This window comes from Anastrepha obliqua, chromosome 3, assembly GCF_027943255.1.
Source record: "Anastrepha obliqua isolate idAnaObli1 chromosome 3, idAnaObli1_1.0, whole genome shotgun sequence".
NCBI lineage: Eukaryota > Metazoa > Arthropoda > Insecta > Diptera > Tephritidae > Anastrepha > Anastrepha obliqua.
Window position 1 is genome coordinate 73,152,845 of NC_072894.1, and position 17,967 is coordinate 73,170,811.

General features: G+C 36.5%; 1 protein-coding gene across 1 annotated transcript; it reads left to right on the plus strand.

Annotated features, from left to right (window-relative positions):
- The first annotated feature begins 5,381 nt into the window (after positions 1–5,381).
- Positions 5,382–17,967, plus strand: LOC129242067 (uncharacterized). The gene is made up of 13 exons (XM_054878626.1): positions 5,382–5,464; positions 5,630–5,733; positions 5,826–5,907; positions 6,254–6,905; positions 6,969–7,078; positions 8,663–8,878; positions 9,039–9,231; positions 10,993–11,141; positions 11,219–11,453; positions 13,670–13,747; positions 15,360–15,703; positions 15,775–15,933; positions 17,770–17,967. The coding sequence occupies exons 1-13, from the start codon at positions 5,390–5,392 to the stop codon at positions 17,965–17,967; spliced, it is 2,595 nt and encodes an 864-aa protein (XP_054734601.1). The 5' UTR covers positions 5,382–5,389.

Here is a 17,967-nt window from a genome sequence, read left to right on the forward strand (position 1 = left end):
TTATTTTCTTATTATTATTTTTAGGCGCATTTAATTTCTGTTTAGAGCTAGCGTCGTAAAGGTCCATCTAAATTTATTGGGGATATGATATATGATAAGGAGCTTTGCCTATGTATTGGGTGTTATCTATAATAGATGTTTTGACAGTTTTTGCTTAATTAGCTTCTTCATTCAGAAATGTGTGTATGTGCAGTAAAATATTAACCATGGAGCGTTACGCAGTCGCAAAATGCGCAGAAATCGTGAAATTTTATTTTGAGGGTAATTCATCGAATATCTCGATCTCAAATATCGCCTTCAGGGAGCTTCAATAACTTTTCTTGAGCATAAACTCATTTACCCACCTCAGTGAATTCAACCAATGAATAATCATATTAGTAAGTTCGCGTTTCACGTGAAATGAAATCCACATAAATTGCATTGCCGTGAAATATGTGTGGAATTTCGTATGTATTATATCTCCAGGCAAAGTAGTACTCAGTTCACACTGTGGAAACACCGTGCAACATGCCATCAACATTTTCTCACACCTATTTAAAATGCTCGTGCCATTTAAAATTGTTCTAAAACTGACAGTTAGTTCGAAGTGAGGTACCGGAGCACTCCAAAGATATGGAATTTTTAAGCGAAACATCTTCGCAAAGGTGTAAGTAAATCTTCTTAATATTTTGATGTGTCAATATACATATGTGTGTGATAATTTATTTAAAAACAATCTTCTTACCAAAATTTGGCAATTGTTTCTGTCTCCGATGCTCATAAATTTGACGTTTCTTCTGATTTGACAATGAATGTTGTAATATTTTGCCGGAAGCCAAATGACTGTTGCTGGCGAAATTTCACGGCTGTGAAGTTAGTACTAATCTTTATTGGTTCGTGGACCGACTTTAATCGAATTTCTACGAACTGTGAATGCTGAGTTGTGTGCCACAGATCGAGATGCATGCCAGCGTTTACATTTACTGAAGAATTTTATGATGTTGTTGTTTCGTATACTGCACATCAAATTCGATCACTTATTGCTTTAATGGTTTCAATATGTTTTCCATTGAGCCCACTTGAGTTGTGTAAGAAATACAAAGACGATATAGTTGACGGTATTTTGCATCGAATGCGCACATCTAAGGAAAATCCCGTACTTAAATTTGACATAGAGATAGAGATGATTTTGATAGAGAACTTGATGGTGTCCGGCGAGATTTTGAACGGATTTGGAAAACCAACCCCGAATCAACAAGATACATTTAATCGAGAAATGCAATGCCATGGAGTTGCTTTGAGTCAATTAATAGAATCAAATGTCCCACAAGCAACAGAAAGCCGTGTACGATACATTGATGAAAGCGCTCAATGATGTCTTCGAAGGAATCGTCTTCGTCGATGCTCCTGGCGGTAATTTCATCGATCAAATTAAAATCAAATAACACATCGCATCCTCTGGGATTGCTGCAACATTGCTAGAAGGTGGACGAAATTACACAGAATTTCAAACGTACATTGAAAGATTCGCTCGAGCGTTGAAACATTTGCGCAATAATTGGAATCTCTGTGGAGGTACGATGATACTGCTGTGAGGTGATTTCCATCAAACACTGCCAGTCATTCCAGGATCAACAACTTCTGGTGAAATAAATGCTTGCTTGAAGCTATCGAATTTATGGAGATATGCAAAAATTCTCATGTCACTCAAATTAGACAAATCTCTGGCCCCCTCTCCATTCCAAAGTGACCAAACAGCGGACGTATTTTCGAAATAATAGTTAGACATTGGCCAAGGTAATAATTTCAATAGCCTTATTTCTTTTCCAGTACAGTTTTGTCCATTTATAATAAAAAAATTAAATACAAAGTGCTCTCGATAATTGGTGCAAGTTACAGAAACCTTATTTGGTTGGGCAAACGAGCGATTTTGGCAGCAAATATTAAATACGCAGGTGATTTGAATACAAAAATTCAGAGTCAAATCTCTGGCGAATTGCATTCGAATAAATAAATCGACTGCATTGTTCACCCAAATGAAACCGTCAATTATCCCATTGAAGACCTAAACTCACTGGATTTACCAGGAATGACACCACATAATTTACAAGTCAAAATGGAATCGGTGACTATGATGTTGAGCAACCTGAACTAGCCAAAACTGTTCAATGGAACATAACTCGCTATTAAGGAATTAATAAACAACGTGATTGAAGCAACGATAATGAAAGAAAAAAAGGGGAACATGTTTAGATGCCGAGATTAGCATTGAGTCCAAACAACTTGGTTTAAATTTAAGAGTGTCCAGTTTACGGTTCGCCCAGTATTCGCAATGACGATTAATAAATCGTAAGGCCAATCTTTAGAAATGTGGTACTTTGCATTTGCAGAGGGCAATACCTTATCCAGCAAGTAACAGTTTGAATGAAGGGGACTATTCAACCGGCTACCACTCGTACTGCAATCATATTATTATTTCGTATTTTTGTTATTAAAAAACTAAAAAAAACTAGATTTTTAGAGTGTTAAATTAAAAGTGCGCGACATAGCTACAGTCATACAGATTAATAATTTTTTTTTGGTTTTTGTGTTTCAGATAAATATGTAAATAGAAGAGCCAAAATGGACAACACCGTCCAATTCCAATTTTTCGGGAGTCTCAACTTCAGCGCCATTTTTTAAATTAAATTTTTTCTTCCATTTTTGTATGTAAAAGAAGTTAAATAAAAAACCTAAAAATTTTAAATACCGTTTTTCATTTCTTTTTATTGTAAAAAAAATTCCTGAAAATACACTAAATTTTCGAGCTCTAGATCACCGGGACCCCTTAAGTAGGAAGTGAGCAAAAATATTTTCTTCCAAAAATAAAAACCATAATCTTGCTGTAAGAGCTGCTGTAGCATTGCTGAGATACAGTAAGATCCAGTAGAATCGCTGACTAGATATGTCGACCTGATGCAAAAGAATTTTCTAGTTTTAAAATTATTACTTCAACGGTAATTGCTTATGGAACTCCCACGCATGGTATTCATTCACTACGCTCATATAATTTCACTTAGTACAAATTTGAACTTCTTTTAAATACTCATTTTCCGGGATGTAGCGCCCATGACAGTGATGTTGGGAGAATCCGGCGGAGCCGATATGACCCACATCATCTTGTCAATGTAATAGTTACGAAAGAGACGGTTGCATGGGCAATGAAATCATTCTCACCTTTCATATCTCCAGGCCCTGATGGAATCTTTCCTAGGACGTTACAGGAAACATTTGATAGTATTCTACCATGGCTAATGGAAATTTTCAAAGCGTGTCTAAACCTGGGTTATATTCCAAACAGCTGGGAACTTGTTAGAGTCGTCTTCATACCAAAGGCAGGTAGAAGAGGCCATGAATCAGCGACGGACTTTCAATGTCCAATCAGTCTGTTGTCCTTCCTTGTAAAAACTTTTGAACGGCTTTTAGATATGCACATTAGAAGTTCGCTAGAGAGTTCTAGTATATCAACTGCACAACATGCTTACCTCAAAGGCAAATCGACGGAGACAGCGCTTCACGAGGTAATCCGAACTCTAGTAAACAAACAGTATACCATGGCAGCTTTTCTAGACATAGAAGGCGCATTTAATAACGTTAGCACTGATGTTATCCAAAGGGCGTTAATCGACTTAGGGGTTGAAAATTGTATCAGAAATTGGATCATCTCTATGCTAGAAACCAGGATCATCAAAGCTAACATGGGTAATATCGACATAACTAAGAGAGTCCATAGGGGTACTTCACAGGGGGGAGTATTATTTCCACTTCTTTGGTTATGTGTGATTAGCAAAATCTTAATAAAACTTAATAGAGGTGGGGTAAAAGCGGTGGAGTACGCTGATGATGTGGTGCTAATAGCGTCAGGACTGTGTCCTAATACGATCAGTGGGGTCATTCAAAGGGCATTAGGCGAGCTTAATTCTTGGGCAACAGGCTGTGACCTAAGTTTAAACCCGCGTAAAACAGAACTCATGCTTTTTACCACCAGATATAAGGTGGCCATCTTTACCCTACCAAATATTAACGGACAAACCCTCTTACTTTCACCCAGTGCAAAGTACTTAGGGGTAATTGTGGACTCCAAACTTAGCTGAAAATTAAACGTCGAAGAACGGATAAGGAAAGCTGAAATTGCTTTGTATGCCTGTAAACGTATGCTTGGAAGAAGATGGGGTATTCAACCTAAGCATACATTATGGTTGTATAAGGCGAGAATACGACCAATTTTATCGTATGGTTCGGTAGTTTGGTGGAAAGATTACAATACCAAATTACTCGGCAGAATACAAAGATCAGCCTGTGCAATAACGGTCGGTGCAATCAGATCATGTCCTAGGGAGCCTCTCAACGCACTGACAGACGTTATTCCAATAGACCTACACATTAAGAAGACGGCAACCATGAGTCCTAAACGAAGCGAGTCGCTGGAAAGAAAAAACTTATGGTCATGCCAGTCTACTATTGCGACAAGCCCAGTTAACCTCGGTGAGGACTGACTACATCGTCTCGACGGTAACATTCAATAGGAATTTTGTCACTCTTTCCATCTAAGGAAGAATGGAATAAGGGATTCTCACTAAACAACTTCGACTCTACAATCTATACAGATGGTTCTAAAATGGATTGTGGTGTTGGAGCTGGTATATACAGTCGTCGCAGCTTTCCTGTATGTGCGGAGACTAAAAAACTCCCCCGTTGCCTACCCTGAAACCCCTTTCGCATTACTTCAGTGTGGCGTTCCATTTCCCTCATTACAATGTCTATGCTTGTTTGCCTGCGCCCAGGTTCCGCTTTTTCATCTGATGATTTCCTACGTTTCCCCGATTCTTAGCATCTTGTCGATTACATTTTCAGTGGTTTTGTGATGATACATATATTACATACTCGTACATGTATCTGGTATATGTTTGGATTGTAGAGGTTCAGAGCAATCGCTTAATACTTTGTTTAATTTGGCTAAGCGGGTTGTTTATTATTAGGAAGCGTTGAAGCATTGATTTCGGCCTCAATGCCTTAACTGCTCGTTTATTATAGAAATTGAAAAACAAATTCCCGGAGTTTTCAGTAACTAGTGGACTTTTTTCGAAAAGTTCGAAAAATAAAAATAAATTAGGATCTTTGTAGAGCAGGTTCTGGTCGTGAGAATCAAAGGAATATCGTTAACTTTGTTTTATGACAACATTTTGCCTCGTCCCTACAGAAAACATATATTTTCTTTACTTTCACTGTAATTCGGCAGGTTTCCATGGATACAGATGAAAAATTTTATCAATAAAAAATTGGTAAAGTAATTGGAAGTTTGTTTTAATCGCTCTAAATTTTTCTAGTTTCCGCTTGTTACAACATTTAATAGAATAAGAAAACTTTAAAAATGGAGGTTATGGAAGAAGGGAATTTAATGGACAGAGTTCCAGTACTGTTACAACGTGACTTACAATTCTATCAGGTACGAATGGATAGCAATCAATAAACACATTTACGTAAGTATACATACATATATATATATGTGTAGAATATGTATGTATGTATGCGCTTCAAAATTCGTATAATAGTATGGTAATATAAAAAAACATATTACTAACATTTTTATATTGGATTTACAAAAACGAAGACCCATCAACGTGTATTGCAAGAGCGCATTTGCCTTGGAGTGGTCGGTGGAAAATTGGACTTTCCACGTTATGCCTCTTTTGCCGCAATTAAAATTGTGTTATGGTAAGTAAATAGTTATTCCAAAACTTTGCGAATAATTGAAATTTATTTTGCACACTGCAGTGTTTAAATTTGTATGTTTATCTACGCTATAGGTGGGAAGATGAATACTATGCTTCCTATCAAAAGCATTCCGGACTATTGCATTCAGAGCTAGATTTGTTGGCGCATGACCCTGTAAATATTTGCATATATACATATATATATGACATATCGCTCGTTTGCCGGAAGAAAGTCATAACTAAAAATTCAAATAATTGGAGAAAAACGGTTCAAAGCTTTAAATTTCCTAAATAATCCAAATAAAAGTAAATACACATTTTCATCTAATGAGATCCTGTTAATAGGAATCGCCAAGCATTTTTCACACATCATAACATTGTAACTTCCGCATACTGATCAAAATTTCTTTTATTTATTGAGTTATTTGATTATGACACATTTGCAGCAAATGAGCAATATGTATACATGTTACGAGCTATAACTACAAACATACATTATGTATTTTGAGTAAATTTTTTAGGCGGCAGTTATTGTAAAAACCTCAGATCCTGAAAAATTTGTAAACTTAGTCACGAGGTCCGCTGATATGCTCTTGGAACATCTGCATATACTTTCACAGGAGTCATTGGATCATGCAGATTTATCAGTATTGACAGCAACTATTGGTGCTGCAGCACTAATAAAGAATTGCCTGAATTTTTACATGAAAGCAGCTAATGTAAAAGTTTATCGACCGAAGGGAAATGAAAAGGGTGGAGCATTACGATTATCTTATAAGCAATATTTTCAAATGGCAGAAGCGTTGGCGGAAAGGCTACTAGATTTGCACTGCAGGTTATTGCTACTTTACATCATACAAGATGCTGATTGCCTACACTGGGAAAATAGTCAACCATTTTTTGAATCTGAACGCGGCTCATATACAATACAAATGTGGTGGCACTACATTCAAGGCATCAAGGATGACCTGTGGAATTCGGTGCCGCCAAAGATGGCGCAACGTATTTTTGCTGGTATTTTAAATGAAACACTAAGTGTACTCACGGCTCGGTACTCTCTAATCCTAACTAGCGTTGAAAGAGCTCAATTACACTTGGCCGATATCTCTAACATGCTGTTTTGTGTAGCCGAACTGTTACCTTATATATGCGAGAGTGGCGAAGCATACATTGGTCAGTGAATATCAGATAAAAAATATGTAAATGTCTATAAAATGTATGAGTTTTTCTAATTAGGTCTGCAGCTACCCAACCAAAGTGCCATTATCCGTGACGTGCACGCCAAGTGTCGCGAGCTCTTTTACTGTCTGCTATTGCGTGGTGCACCATTAGGAGTGCTCTCAAAGGTTTGTGAGACAGTTTTTTTATTAATTTTTCAACTCTGCACTTTTTATTTATGGGATTTGATGTGGCTTAAAATCTACATGAACAGCAGCCACTGTAGTCGAATGGTTTTGTGCGTGACTACTATTCGGCAGTGTGCGGGCTCAAAACTCGCTGTAGGCACAAAACACCAATATTATAAAAAATGTTTTTTCTAATAATGATCACCCTCAGTAGGCAATATCAAATCTCTGAGTGTATTTCTGGCGAGCAAAAGCTGTGGTCCCCTCATTTGTGGAAACATATCAAGACGAATAGAATAGAATAGCTCTTTATTTATATTTAAAGTTCACAATATTTGCTTACAGACTAAAAAATAGGATTTTTAAACAAATAAAAGAATATACGGCAATGACCTTCATCAAAATGCACGTCACAAATTGCAAGAAGAGCTCGGCCAAGCATCCAACAAAGATCGAAAAAGTATGTAAAAGTTAATTTAGTTACTTTCAATAGTTTGAACGGCGAGGGAAGATAAACAAGTTTGCGGAGTATAAAGTGGGGGACCTTCTTTTCTTTTAGTCCTACTTGGCAGTTAAGACCAAGTATAAATTCTAATTGAATAGTGTTTTCTTTTCTTGAAAAAAAAAAATGTCACCTCAGTATATTGCCATACACCCTGTAAAAACGTTTCGCATTTCATATGAGAATAGAGGGATTTTACACCATCATAAAGTATATATTTAATATAAAAGAATATGTAGAAGTAAATACCAAGTCGAACGCTTGTTCTACTTGTGTTTGCGACATGAATTTTAAGTTGGTAAATTAAACTGCTTTTCTTAATTTTTGAATTCACCTTTTATTCCAGCTTTACTTGACCTTCCAGATTATATAAATTAAATTAAAATTATTTCTCTATATTTATTTGTAAATTGTCATAGCTCTATGATATTTTCAAAAATCAGGTTTTATAGTTGGAAAATCACTATCAAAGCCTACTTTTTCCGAATAGTTTTTCGGCTTGTGTTGCAGCTTTACCATGAAGAAAGTTGTTTGTGGGTGTGTGCGCATGTTGTTGGTAGTTTATCGGAGGTATCAATCAATATATTAGCTTATACTGAATATAATGAATATTTTTCAAGTGCGGGATGCATTGCGGTTAAAGTCTTTGAATTAGCCGGAAAAATATTTGATATAATCGAATAATCTTTATAAATCTCTTATATCGAACAATTTGATTTAATTTATATCATCCTTATGAGTCCTTATGAAAATTGCTTGTGTGAAATCTTTTTTACTAATTTCATCATTTTGATAGGTGCTTTTTGCTAAAATTGTGTCAGACTGTTTTTAAACTCGTGGTTGGATATAAGGTGTTTTCCCGAGCTACTCCTCCTATTTGTGGTATGAGTCTTGATGCTGTTCCACAAATGGAGGGACCTATAGTTTTAAATCGACACCGAACGGCAGATATTTTTTATGAGGAGCTTTTTTATGGAGATTCGAACCTACGTACTCTTGAATGGCAGTCAGACACCAACTCATTCGGCAACGGCGGTTGGTTTAAATGATTTATTACACTCTTCTTTTCTCTTTCTTTTTAGCTTTGCCGTAAAAATATTGAAAATATGGAGATGTTTTCATCGAGGCAAGGACTACCTTGTGCTTGGATTTTATTTGCTTCACCATGCCTTTTTTCAACCGATAAAACTTTCCAGTGGGTTACGGAATTCGGAGATCTGAGTGCGCGCATTGCAATTTCATTGGAATTGAAAGTGCTTTTGGCATTTCCCGAAGCAGATTGGGCATATTTACTAAAGGTACTATTTGTAAATTTTTAGAACAATGCCAATATATTATAAAAAAAATATTATTTGTAAATGTTCCAAATAAATTATTGTACATATTTAATTATTTTCCTAAATAAAATACATTTTTTAAATTACCATATTATTATTTTTTCCTTTTATCCCGATTAAGGTACTTTTAATGCGCAATGCCCAGGTGATTGGAATAATCCTCCGTCATATATTTTCGCATTTGCCGTCACCAGAAAATTTCAACAATGAGAATAGCATATTTTTCGGCGATTTCAGTCAACGTAAGAAATGTGAAGCGTTTTTGTGCCGGAATGAATGTTTAGATGTATCCGAAGAATTGAAGAACTGTTCAGGTAAAACACACTGTGCAAATAAATATTACTTCCAAAGTTTGCCTAGTCAACATCTCTTATTAAATATAGTATAATTTTAATCAATTTAAAACAAATCCTGATTTTTCACAAATCAAACCGGCCGCTCTAGCCGCATGAGTGCGAAACCCCAAGCATGAAACACCAAATGATAGAAAAAGTTGCTTCTAATACGTAATGGTTGTCCCTCGGCCATCAATGCCAAACCTCCGGGTGTTTTTTACCATGAAAAAACTTTTCATAAAAAACCATCTGCTATTCCGGAGCAGTATAAAACTGTAGGCTTTTTTTCCATCCATTAGTGGAAAAAAACATCAGGACACACATACTACAAACAAGGTTAGGAGCTCGGACAAACACCCAACAAAGTATGTAAGGTTATAGCAAAGGAAGTGCTTATGGTAAGTCGGTGAAGATTTTCGGACAGTCATTGCACGGGCAGTAACACTGTGCATGTAAAGCACTTTCCGAAAGTAACGAAGAGGTGATTTTCAATTTTTTGCAATAACTTTTCGACTGTGAAAGAAATTGAAAAAATAATAGTTTTTTAATAGGAAAGAAGAAGATGAATTCCGTTGCAGAATAAAAGAGTTAAGGAAAGCAATAGAACGTATACAGACTAGTTTGGGTACAGAATTTTTGGGAAAATATGTTTATGTATTACTTACTCATTAGCCACGCGCTTGAGTATTATTTAGGTTAAGTAATTAGAATCGTCTCACTTTTAAAATCAAAAGAGTTGTATGTAATAAGACATGATATTGGCCGAAATAGCCGAATGGGTTGGTGCGTGAATACCATTCCGAGTACGTAGGGTCGAATATTTGTGAAACACCAAAATAAAGAAAACAGTTTTTTCTGATAGCGGTCGCCCCTCGGCAGGCAATGGCCAACCTCCCAGTGTTTTTCTAGGTCCCTCCATTTGTGGAACAACATCAAGACTCATACCACAAATAGGAGGAGGAGCTCGGACAAACACCCAAAAAGGGTGTAAGCGCCAATTGCAATATAAAATTACATACAAATATATTATATCAATATAAATCATTGTCATATTCATCAATTATATTATTATTATTATGAGCGCAAGTAAAAAAAAAAAAAACAAACACTATAGGGATACTCACTGTTTCAGTGTAACAAATTTTGTCAAGATTTTAAAAATATCTAGCGTTTTGTTGCTGGAGAAGCAATTATGTGCTAAAATGCTACAAAGATTGTGTACCCCTTATATTATATTTGCAAAAACTATTAATAGTTATTTACTTAATTGACACTGTGTCACACTCGATGCTTGTACAAAATTATTCCTGCTTAAGTAGTTGTTTGTTTGCGATTGTTTAAGCCAGATTTGGTAGGCAAATGCTCATAGTTGTATGTGTTTGCAATGTATACATCTTGATCAAAACATTCTTGTGCACTGACTTTAACCCTTATGAGTTTTTGACTTTCACTGATTCCCAATAAAGTTGTCTATTTAAAATTTCTGTGGAACAATTTAACCCCCTAAGTGCATTTTTAATGAACTTTTATTATACCTTTTTTGAAAGAGGGTCATGGGGCTTGAGAGGAATGGGCTTGGAAGTAGGTGGTAGAGAGTTAATATATACTACAAAAATTAACCGTTAAATTGTTTTATACAATATATAATATTTTCGATAAACTATATAATTACTTAAATAGAACATTTTATAGTTCTTATATATGGTATTTGTATTTGTATGCTTACTTGTAAACATGTAGATCCCATTGGTCAGTCCAATTATCAAATCGCACTATCATTAACCTACTTGTTGGTGGCTGTTGGAAAAGCTGTCGATATTAAATCATGTCTAGTAAAAACCTTGGAAGAAAGTTGTGCTGGTTGGAGTGATTGCCTGGACAAACGGCAAGTAAGTATGGATGTATGTGTACTTTGTTTGTTTTTTAAATGTGCTTTTGAAAAATTCGACTAACATGAGTTTTTCAGGTTTGGAATCAAAAACGCCCACCGTGGTTGGAAGCAATTATGCATTTCGTTTATCCTGTACTGAATTGCATTGTTGATATGCTAGTTAATGCCGTCGAAGCGGGTGCCAGTATGTATCAAGCAATGTCGTTGGCGCTAACCTGTGTGTCAGAAATGTGGGATTGCATTCCGGAAAGCCTCTACAAAGTTACGATTTTATTGCAAGACATTATACCGGTTTCAACGCGTCCACTTGGTATGCCCGTATGTTTTGAAAATATTTGCAAGAGCTATTACATTTATGGCGGCCGCCGTAGCCGAATGGGTTGGTGCGTGACTACCATTCGCAATTCACAGAGAGAACGTCGTTTCGAATCTCGGTGAAACACCAAAATTAAGAAAAACATTTTTCTAATAGGCGGTCGATCCTTGGCAGGCAATGGCAAACCTCCGCGTGGATTTTTGCCATGAAAAAGCTCCTCATAAAAATATCTGCCGTTCGGAGTCGGCTTAAAACTGTAGGTCCCTCCATTTGTGGAACAACATCAAGACGCACACCACAAATGGGAGGAGGAGCTTGGCCAAACACCCAAAACGGGTGTACGCGCCAATTATATATATATATATATATATATATATATATATATATATATTACATTTATACAAGGTCGGGCACTCGAGGTGAAACCAAAAAGGCCATCAATTTAGTTTAAAAAATTACTTTTATTCAATTCAAAGTAAAAAATGTGTGAAAATAATACAAAATTAAGAATCAATTTACTTTCGCTCGATATTACCTCCTTTTGCCTTGAATTTGGCCTTGAGATGGCCTAGAAACGAATCGCAAGCTGCCCGAATGTGACTTGCAGGTATTTTGGCCCACTTGCGGACAATGGCTTTTCAGCGCCTCGAGACTGGTGAATCTTTTAGTTCGCACCTTGTTCTTTAAAATAGCACAAAGAGAATAATACATCGGATTCGCGTCCGGTGAATTTAAGAGCCATTGTGTGGGCGTTATGAAGTTCGGAACGTTGTTTTGTAGCCACTCTTGGTTCACTCGAGCTTTGTGAGACGGTGCCGAGTCTTGTTGAAATGACCACGGTCTGTCACCAAAATGTTTGTCCGCGCACGGCTTCAAAAGAACCTCCAGAATACTTTCCCGATAATACTTCGCATTTAACTTGACGCCAGGCTCGATGAAAACGATTGGAGAGTGCCCATCTGCAGTTACAGCGGCCCAAACCATTACCTGTGGCGGGTGCTGCCTCCTGGCGGCCAATCGATGACTCAAATAAACCCTATCGTTTTGTGAGTTTACGAATTTCTCAATTTAAAATATTTTCTCGTCAGAAAACACAATGTTCGGAAATTGACCGCTTTCGGCCAAGCGAAGCAACTCCTTCGTTCTCTCAAGTCTGACTTGTTGCTGCTTTTGGACTTTGTAAGGGTTGACTTTGAGATAATTTTTCAGTATGCAGCGGACACTAAGCGATGTTACCAGTATCATTGCAATGAGTAATGGTGCGATAAAAAAAATTTATTTACTTTAAGGTGCTCGAGTTCACGAACAATCGCTGGTTGTGATTTTCTAGCCAAATATAAAGCAATCGCTCTATTATGTTTGAAATTGATTTTCTTTTTTCGCGTTTACTCTCGGCAAAATGCTTTCGCGCGCTTGTAAACAATACTCCGCGAACTGTTATTTAGCCAACTAACATATAGCTGATGTCCGTGTATGAGTAGCGTGAGCGGTCTAAAGTTGGATAGACTTCGAGTGACGGACCCTGTATATATTTAGTATGGTTTTTTGGAGCTATAGAGCTTGACTAATTGACTGCAGAAGCAGAAATAAACTGACAAGGTTAGGCAGCCAGTTTCATGAATTATACCATAATGGGAAGACTCCTTTTTTATCAGGACTATTAGTTTACTTAAACCTTTGAAAATTTATTTGAAATTCTTTAAATATCGATGTCTGAATATCATCGTATTGGATATCACTCGATTAGCGAAAAGCATGGAACTTACTGAGACACCAGAAGGCGATCATGCGGCTTCTCAAGAGCATAATAACAGATCTACTGTGGCTAGAGCTCAACATAATGATTTCTGTAACAGCTGTATAGAACAGGAGGATACCGAATTTATGCAACAATTCTTATGAGAATGCCTCTTACTTCGAGGAATGCACTCCAGAATTTCGGGCACTGAGAAATTGAACAGTTTAGACGCAGTCACGATTGGATTCGCAAAAATATCGCTGGGGACATAAGGGTCACCGCGTGAATTGTTTCCGTGAGAAACCTTTTTAAACTAACTACATACATACGTTAGATACTTTCTAGAATAATTTTGTTTTATATAATATATTTTATTTTGAAGTTCTAGCCTCCGAACAAAACCCTTTATTATTACTTTACAAATTTGAATATTTTTATATCAATTATATTACATTGTATCTTATTCCTTAAGGTGATTCGGTACTGATGCAAGTGGTGTTTGCGGCTTTATATACCCATCTAATTAGGAAGGTGAAGACTTATGAAATGGGCAAGTAACAAATTCTATACTCACTTTGATTTTTTGTACTGCAAGAACAATTTGTTATTTCTGTATGCTATTTGAACAAAAAAGAATTCTGATTTTGGGGTACGATTGTCTTATTTTTGAGAAATAAGCTTTTCGTAACAGTTTTTCATATTTTCAACAATTTCTTTTTTACTTTTTATTAGTTCAATGATTTGCATTTTATATGAAGTTTTTACTTAATATTGCTTATAAGATTCCCTAAACTACACAGTGAATATCATTAACTTGTTTTAGTATAAGAGCAATTTTTCGTTCAAGTAAAGACGTTTCAATTAGCGCCCAGTATTTTTGAACTGAAAAAAAAACTGGTAGGGATTTGCAATAAGTTTTGTTAATAGCTTGGGTTTACTCTGCGATAGGATGCTATATTTTGTACACGATGAAGCCAATTTTCGATAACTTTTCTTTGGAGCCTTCTTTCTTTAATGGCACGAATAATATTAAGAATAGACTTAAAATTTTATGCATTCTGATAGAAAGAATTTTAATAGTGTTCCATTGTCATTAAAATTCTCAAAGTTATGTATCTATGTACGGAAGAGTCCTCGATATATTGTCAATAATAAATCCCAAACGGAGAAAAATTCTTTACTACGAAAGTGGTTTAATCTAGGTGAATGGGGAGATGGGACCAAGAAGTTTGCGGAATGAAACAAAGGGTGTGAAATTAAATAAGAAATTACTTTCCCTTTTCAATAAGCATATATTTTGTGCCTAGTACACTTCTAAACTCTTTAATCAAATTAATTTACAAAAAATGTATTTCTTGGCCTGCAAAGTATACAGAAATAGTCGATTTCACTTTATCTAAACAAATTAATTATTTTTGTCGAAACTCTTATATCATTTTTGATAGTGAATAATAACCTGACAAGGCTAAATCTGGACTTTAGGGTAGGTGGTTAAGTGTTGCGAAGTCACATTTGGTTAGTCACTTAGTTGTTGTGAACGGGGGCTTTGCGGTGAAAAAACAGTCCATCTTGGAACAGATATTACTTTATGCCCATATAAGGTTGGTATTGAGAATGGGCGCAGTTAGCCAATAACCATCCCCACCCCCAAAAGAGTTGCGACACCAGTAAAACTTTCAAAAATACGCAGTGCTGTGCTTACTTTTGGGTAAACACATGCACCGCGATGTTTCGACTTAATAAAACTCTCCCACACTTGATACACATATTGCATCCCACCTTATTCATATTTGACTTAAACATTATGTACTCGCATATGTATAAAAATCGGATCGGATAGAATTTGGCGCTTCCTTAATTTCTTATCAACCAATAAAATGCTTTCTGTTACCTTCGGGACTATTTCTTTTCAACATCGCCTCAGCGCTGTCTACCTTCAATTGATTTTCCATTTTGCTTAAAATGTCACTTATAAATATTTTTTTTATGATCAAAAGTCTGGATCCGGCCTAAAACTCAATTTTCTCTATAGTTGATGTTTTTTTCTGATTGATAAGCAAATCCGGCGAATGAACTAATATAATTTGGCTGAAATTAGTACTTATGGATGTATTAAGTCGCTAAGTATTAAAAAAGCTCTAAATTGATCCTGTACGTTTCAGAAAATAAAATGGAGAAGGCATCAATATGCTATTCAATATCGGAAGCTATATGCTGTATTGACGAAGATGACAAGCACACGGATCAAATTGACTTATTTCTAAAACAAGCTAGAGATTCTATATCCGTTGAAACTAACTTTGAATATAACAATGGTGTACGCAGTTGGATAAGCACCTTAAGTACCGTTAAGATCGATGACATAAATACAACGCATTCCGAACGATTTGCCCAAAGCCCTCCAATAAATTATGCTACGGAGTTAGATGTGGGTATGACAGATTATATAGCCGATATATTAGTGAGTGATGTTCTTACGACCAATATTGGAAAACAAGCATTGAAGGTAATATTAATAATCAAATAGATGTTGAGGCTTAGAATATATAAATACGCATATAAATTTTGTCCATAAAGACTAGTTATAGATATCTGAAGAATAATGCTGATTGGTTAATGGAACAGATGGCTACAGGTGTTTCCCTGAATGGCCCCTATTTAGGGCAGAATATCAATGAACCGAAAGATTCCATGTTGTCAACAATGTTTTTCGTTGGAAGCCATACATTTGATCAGGTACATATGAAAATAAAGTTATTGTCGTAAACATTGCTTATTCTGCTCCACTGTTGAATACAGTGTTCTTGATACCAGCGCGCATTTGTGCAATAGAGTATTATCAGGGAGATCAGCTACAAGCTGTAGCTCTCATTGTCTATGAGCTTGTTCGATTTCAAAAATTAACAACCAGCTCAAATAAAATTTTATTAAAAATGTGCGGGTATACTAATATCAAGTTTGGTCCGGACTGAATTTAGCCTTTTTTACATTTTTTCCTTTATTTTCGAACAAGGTGGCGCAAAACTAATCATCCAATTTTTTTTCGTATAACTTTTTCCCTTAATAAAAAAAAATATGATTGATATGATTTTTTTCTGTTCTTATAAGCATTACATGCGACAATAAACTTCCTTCCGGTTGACCTGCGGGCAAGGTATATCGCGCGCAGTGCGGCAACAAGTCTGAACACTTTTAGTAAGTGGTCGAACATGGATTACGGTCACGGTAAAATCTTGGATGGCTTGTTGGAGTTCCCTTCCCTTTACAATGTTCACGACTCTGCTACCCTTGACGGAAGAGTGGGAACGGGACGAGGTAAGACAGGGCGAGTTCAGCCATGTACACACAGATGGCTAAAAGCTCAAGGGCAGGGTGGGCGGAGGTGTATATTCCGAAAATCTGGGGATCTCCTTCAGTTTCCGTCTTTCCGACTACTGCAGTGTCTTTCAGGCTGAACTGATGGCAATAATGAAAGCCTTGACACTGGTACAGTCTGATACGATACCTGGAGATGATAACTCTTTTCACTGACAGCCAGGCGGTGATAAAATCCCTCACAAAGTAGTCGACAACCTCCAAGGTGGCCATGAAATGTCGCACATCTCTTAACGAGATGGCTGAGTCATTTCATTTAAAGGTAACATGGGTTCCTGGCCATTGCGACATTGAGGGTAACTGCAGAGTCGATGAACTAGAGAAACTCGGCACTAAATTGACAGTGATATAGGCATTACCTTGCAAGCATTTAAGCTGCTTATCTTTGAGGAAATTGTAAGAGAAGCAAATGAAAGGTGGCGCAATGAAACCACATGCAGAATTGCCCGACAACTATGGTCAACTCTTAGTGTTAAACGCACAGAATTTCTGTCAAGCCAAAAAAAAAAACACAGTCTTGGCACACTGATTTCAGTTATAACGGTGCATTGCCTAATCGGTATGCACGCCCAGCGGTTGGGGGTACAAACACATAACTTCTGCAGAAGATGTTTAGATGAGCAAGAGACGATCTCGCACCTTTTGTGCCATTGTCCTTCTCTATCAAGACATACACTAGCTATTTTAGGTAGACAATTCTCTAATGAATGAAGATCTTAGCTCTGACGAAATTAAGGATCTTCTAAAATTTTTGAAAAGTACACACTTGTTTTAGATAAGGGCAAGTGCCCCACGCGGCATCACAATGGGATATGAGCTGGAGTGTGTCCCATATTGGAAAACCGCTTCAACCTAACTTAACACAATATCAGTTCTGATTCTTCTAAATTCGCTGAGAGTCGGCTAACGGTCTAATATTGGATAAAGCTCTAATAATCGTTTCACCATGAGTGCGCTAGATACCCTGTTGAAGCCTCGAATTCTAAAATTATCTCACGCGGCTTTTTACTTATCAGCCGGAAGTACATAGTGAGCTGCAAAATAAACATTCTGCTGACTGCTGTTGCTACATTCCATATTTTAATAATTCTTTACGCATTTAAATTTAAGTTGATGCAGGAAATATTATTAGATACAAACTTATTTGAAAGCAAATATTTTGATATTTTTCTATTTTTCTATTACGTATTATTTTAGCTTTTAAGTGGTGTCCTAAATATCGACTACATCACTTGGATCCAAACACCTTTATCACTCAATACGGAGCGAGCCTGGCTGCATTTATCACGTCGGTGTGACTTTCAGATAGACTCAAAACTTCGAATGCCTGAAGTAACAATGGTCGCTGGCATTACACAAGTTATGAAAAAGTGGAAATATCCAAAAAAATTTTAA

Bases quoted from the DNA above. Each gene is read 5' to 3' on its own strand.
- LOC129242067 (XM_054878626.1), top strand. From the start codon at position 5,390: ATGGAGGTTATGGAAGAAGGGAATTTAATGGACAGAGTTCCAGTACTG. The intron at 7,079-8,662 runs GTTTGTGAGACA...CTTTCTTTTTAG, and splicing joins CATTAGGAGTGCTCTCAAAG to CTTTGCCGTAAAAATATTGA. The intron at 11,142-11,218 runs GTAAGTATGGAT...TGAGTTTTTCAG, and splicing joins ATTGCCTGGACAAACGGCAA to GTTTGGAATCAAAAACGCCC.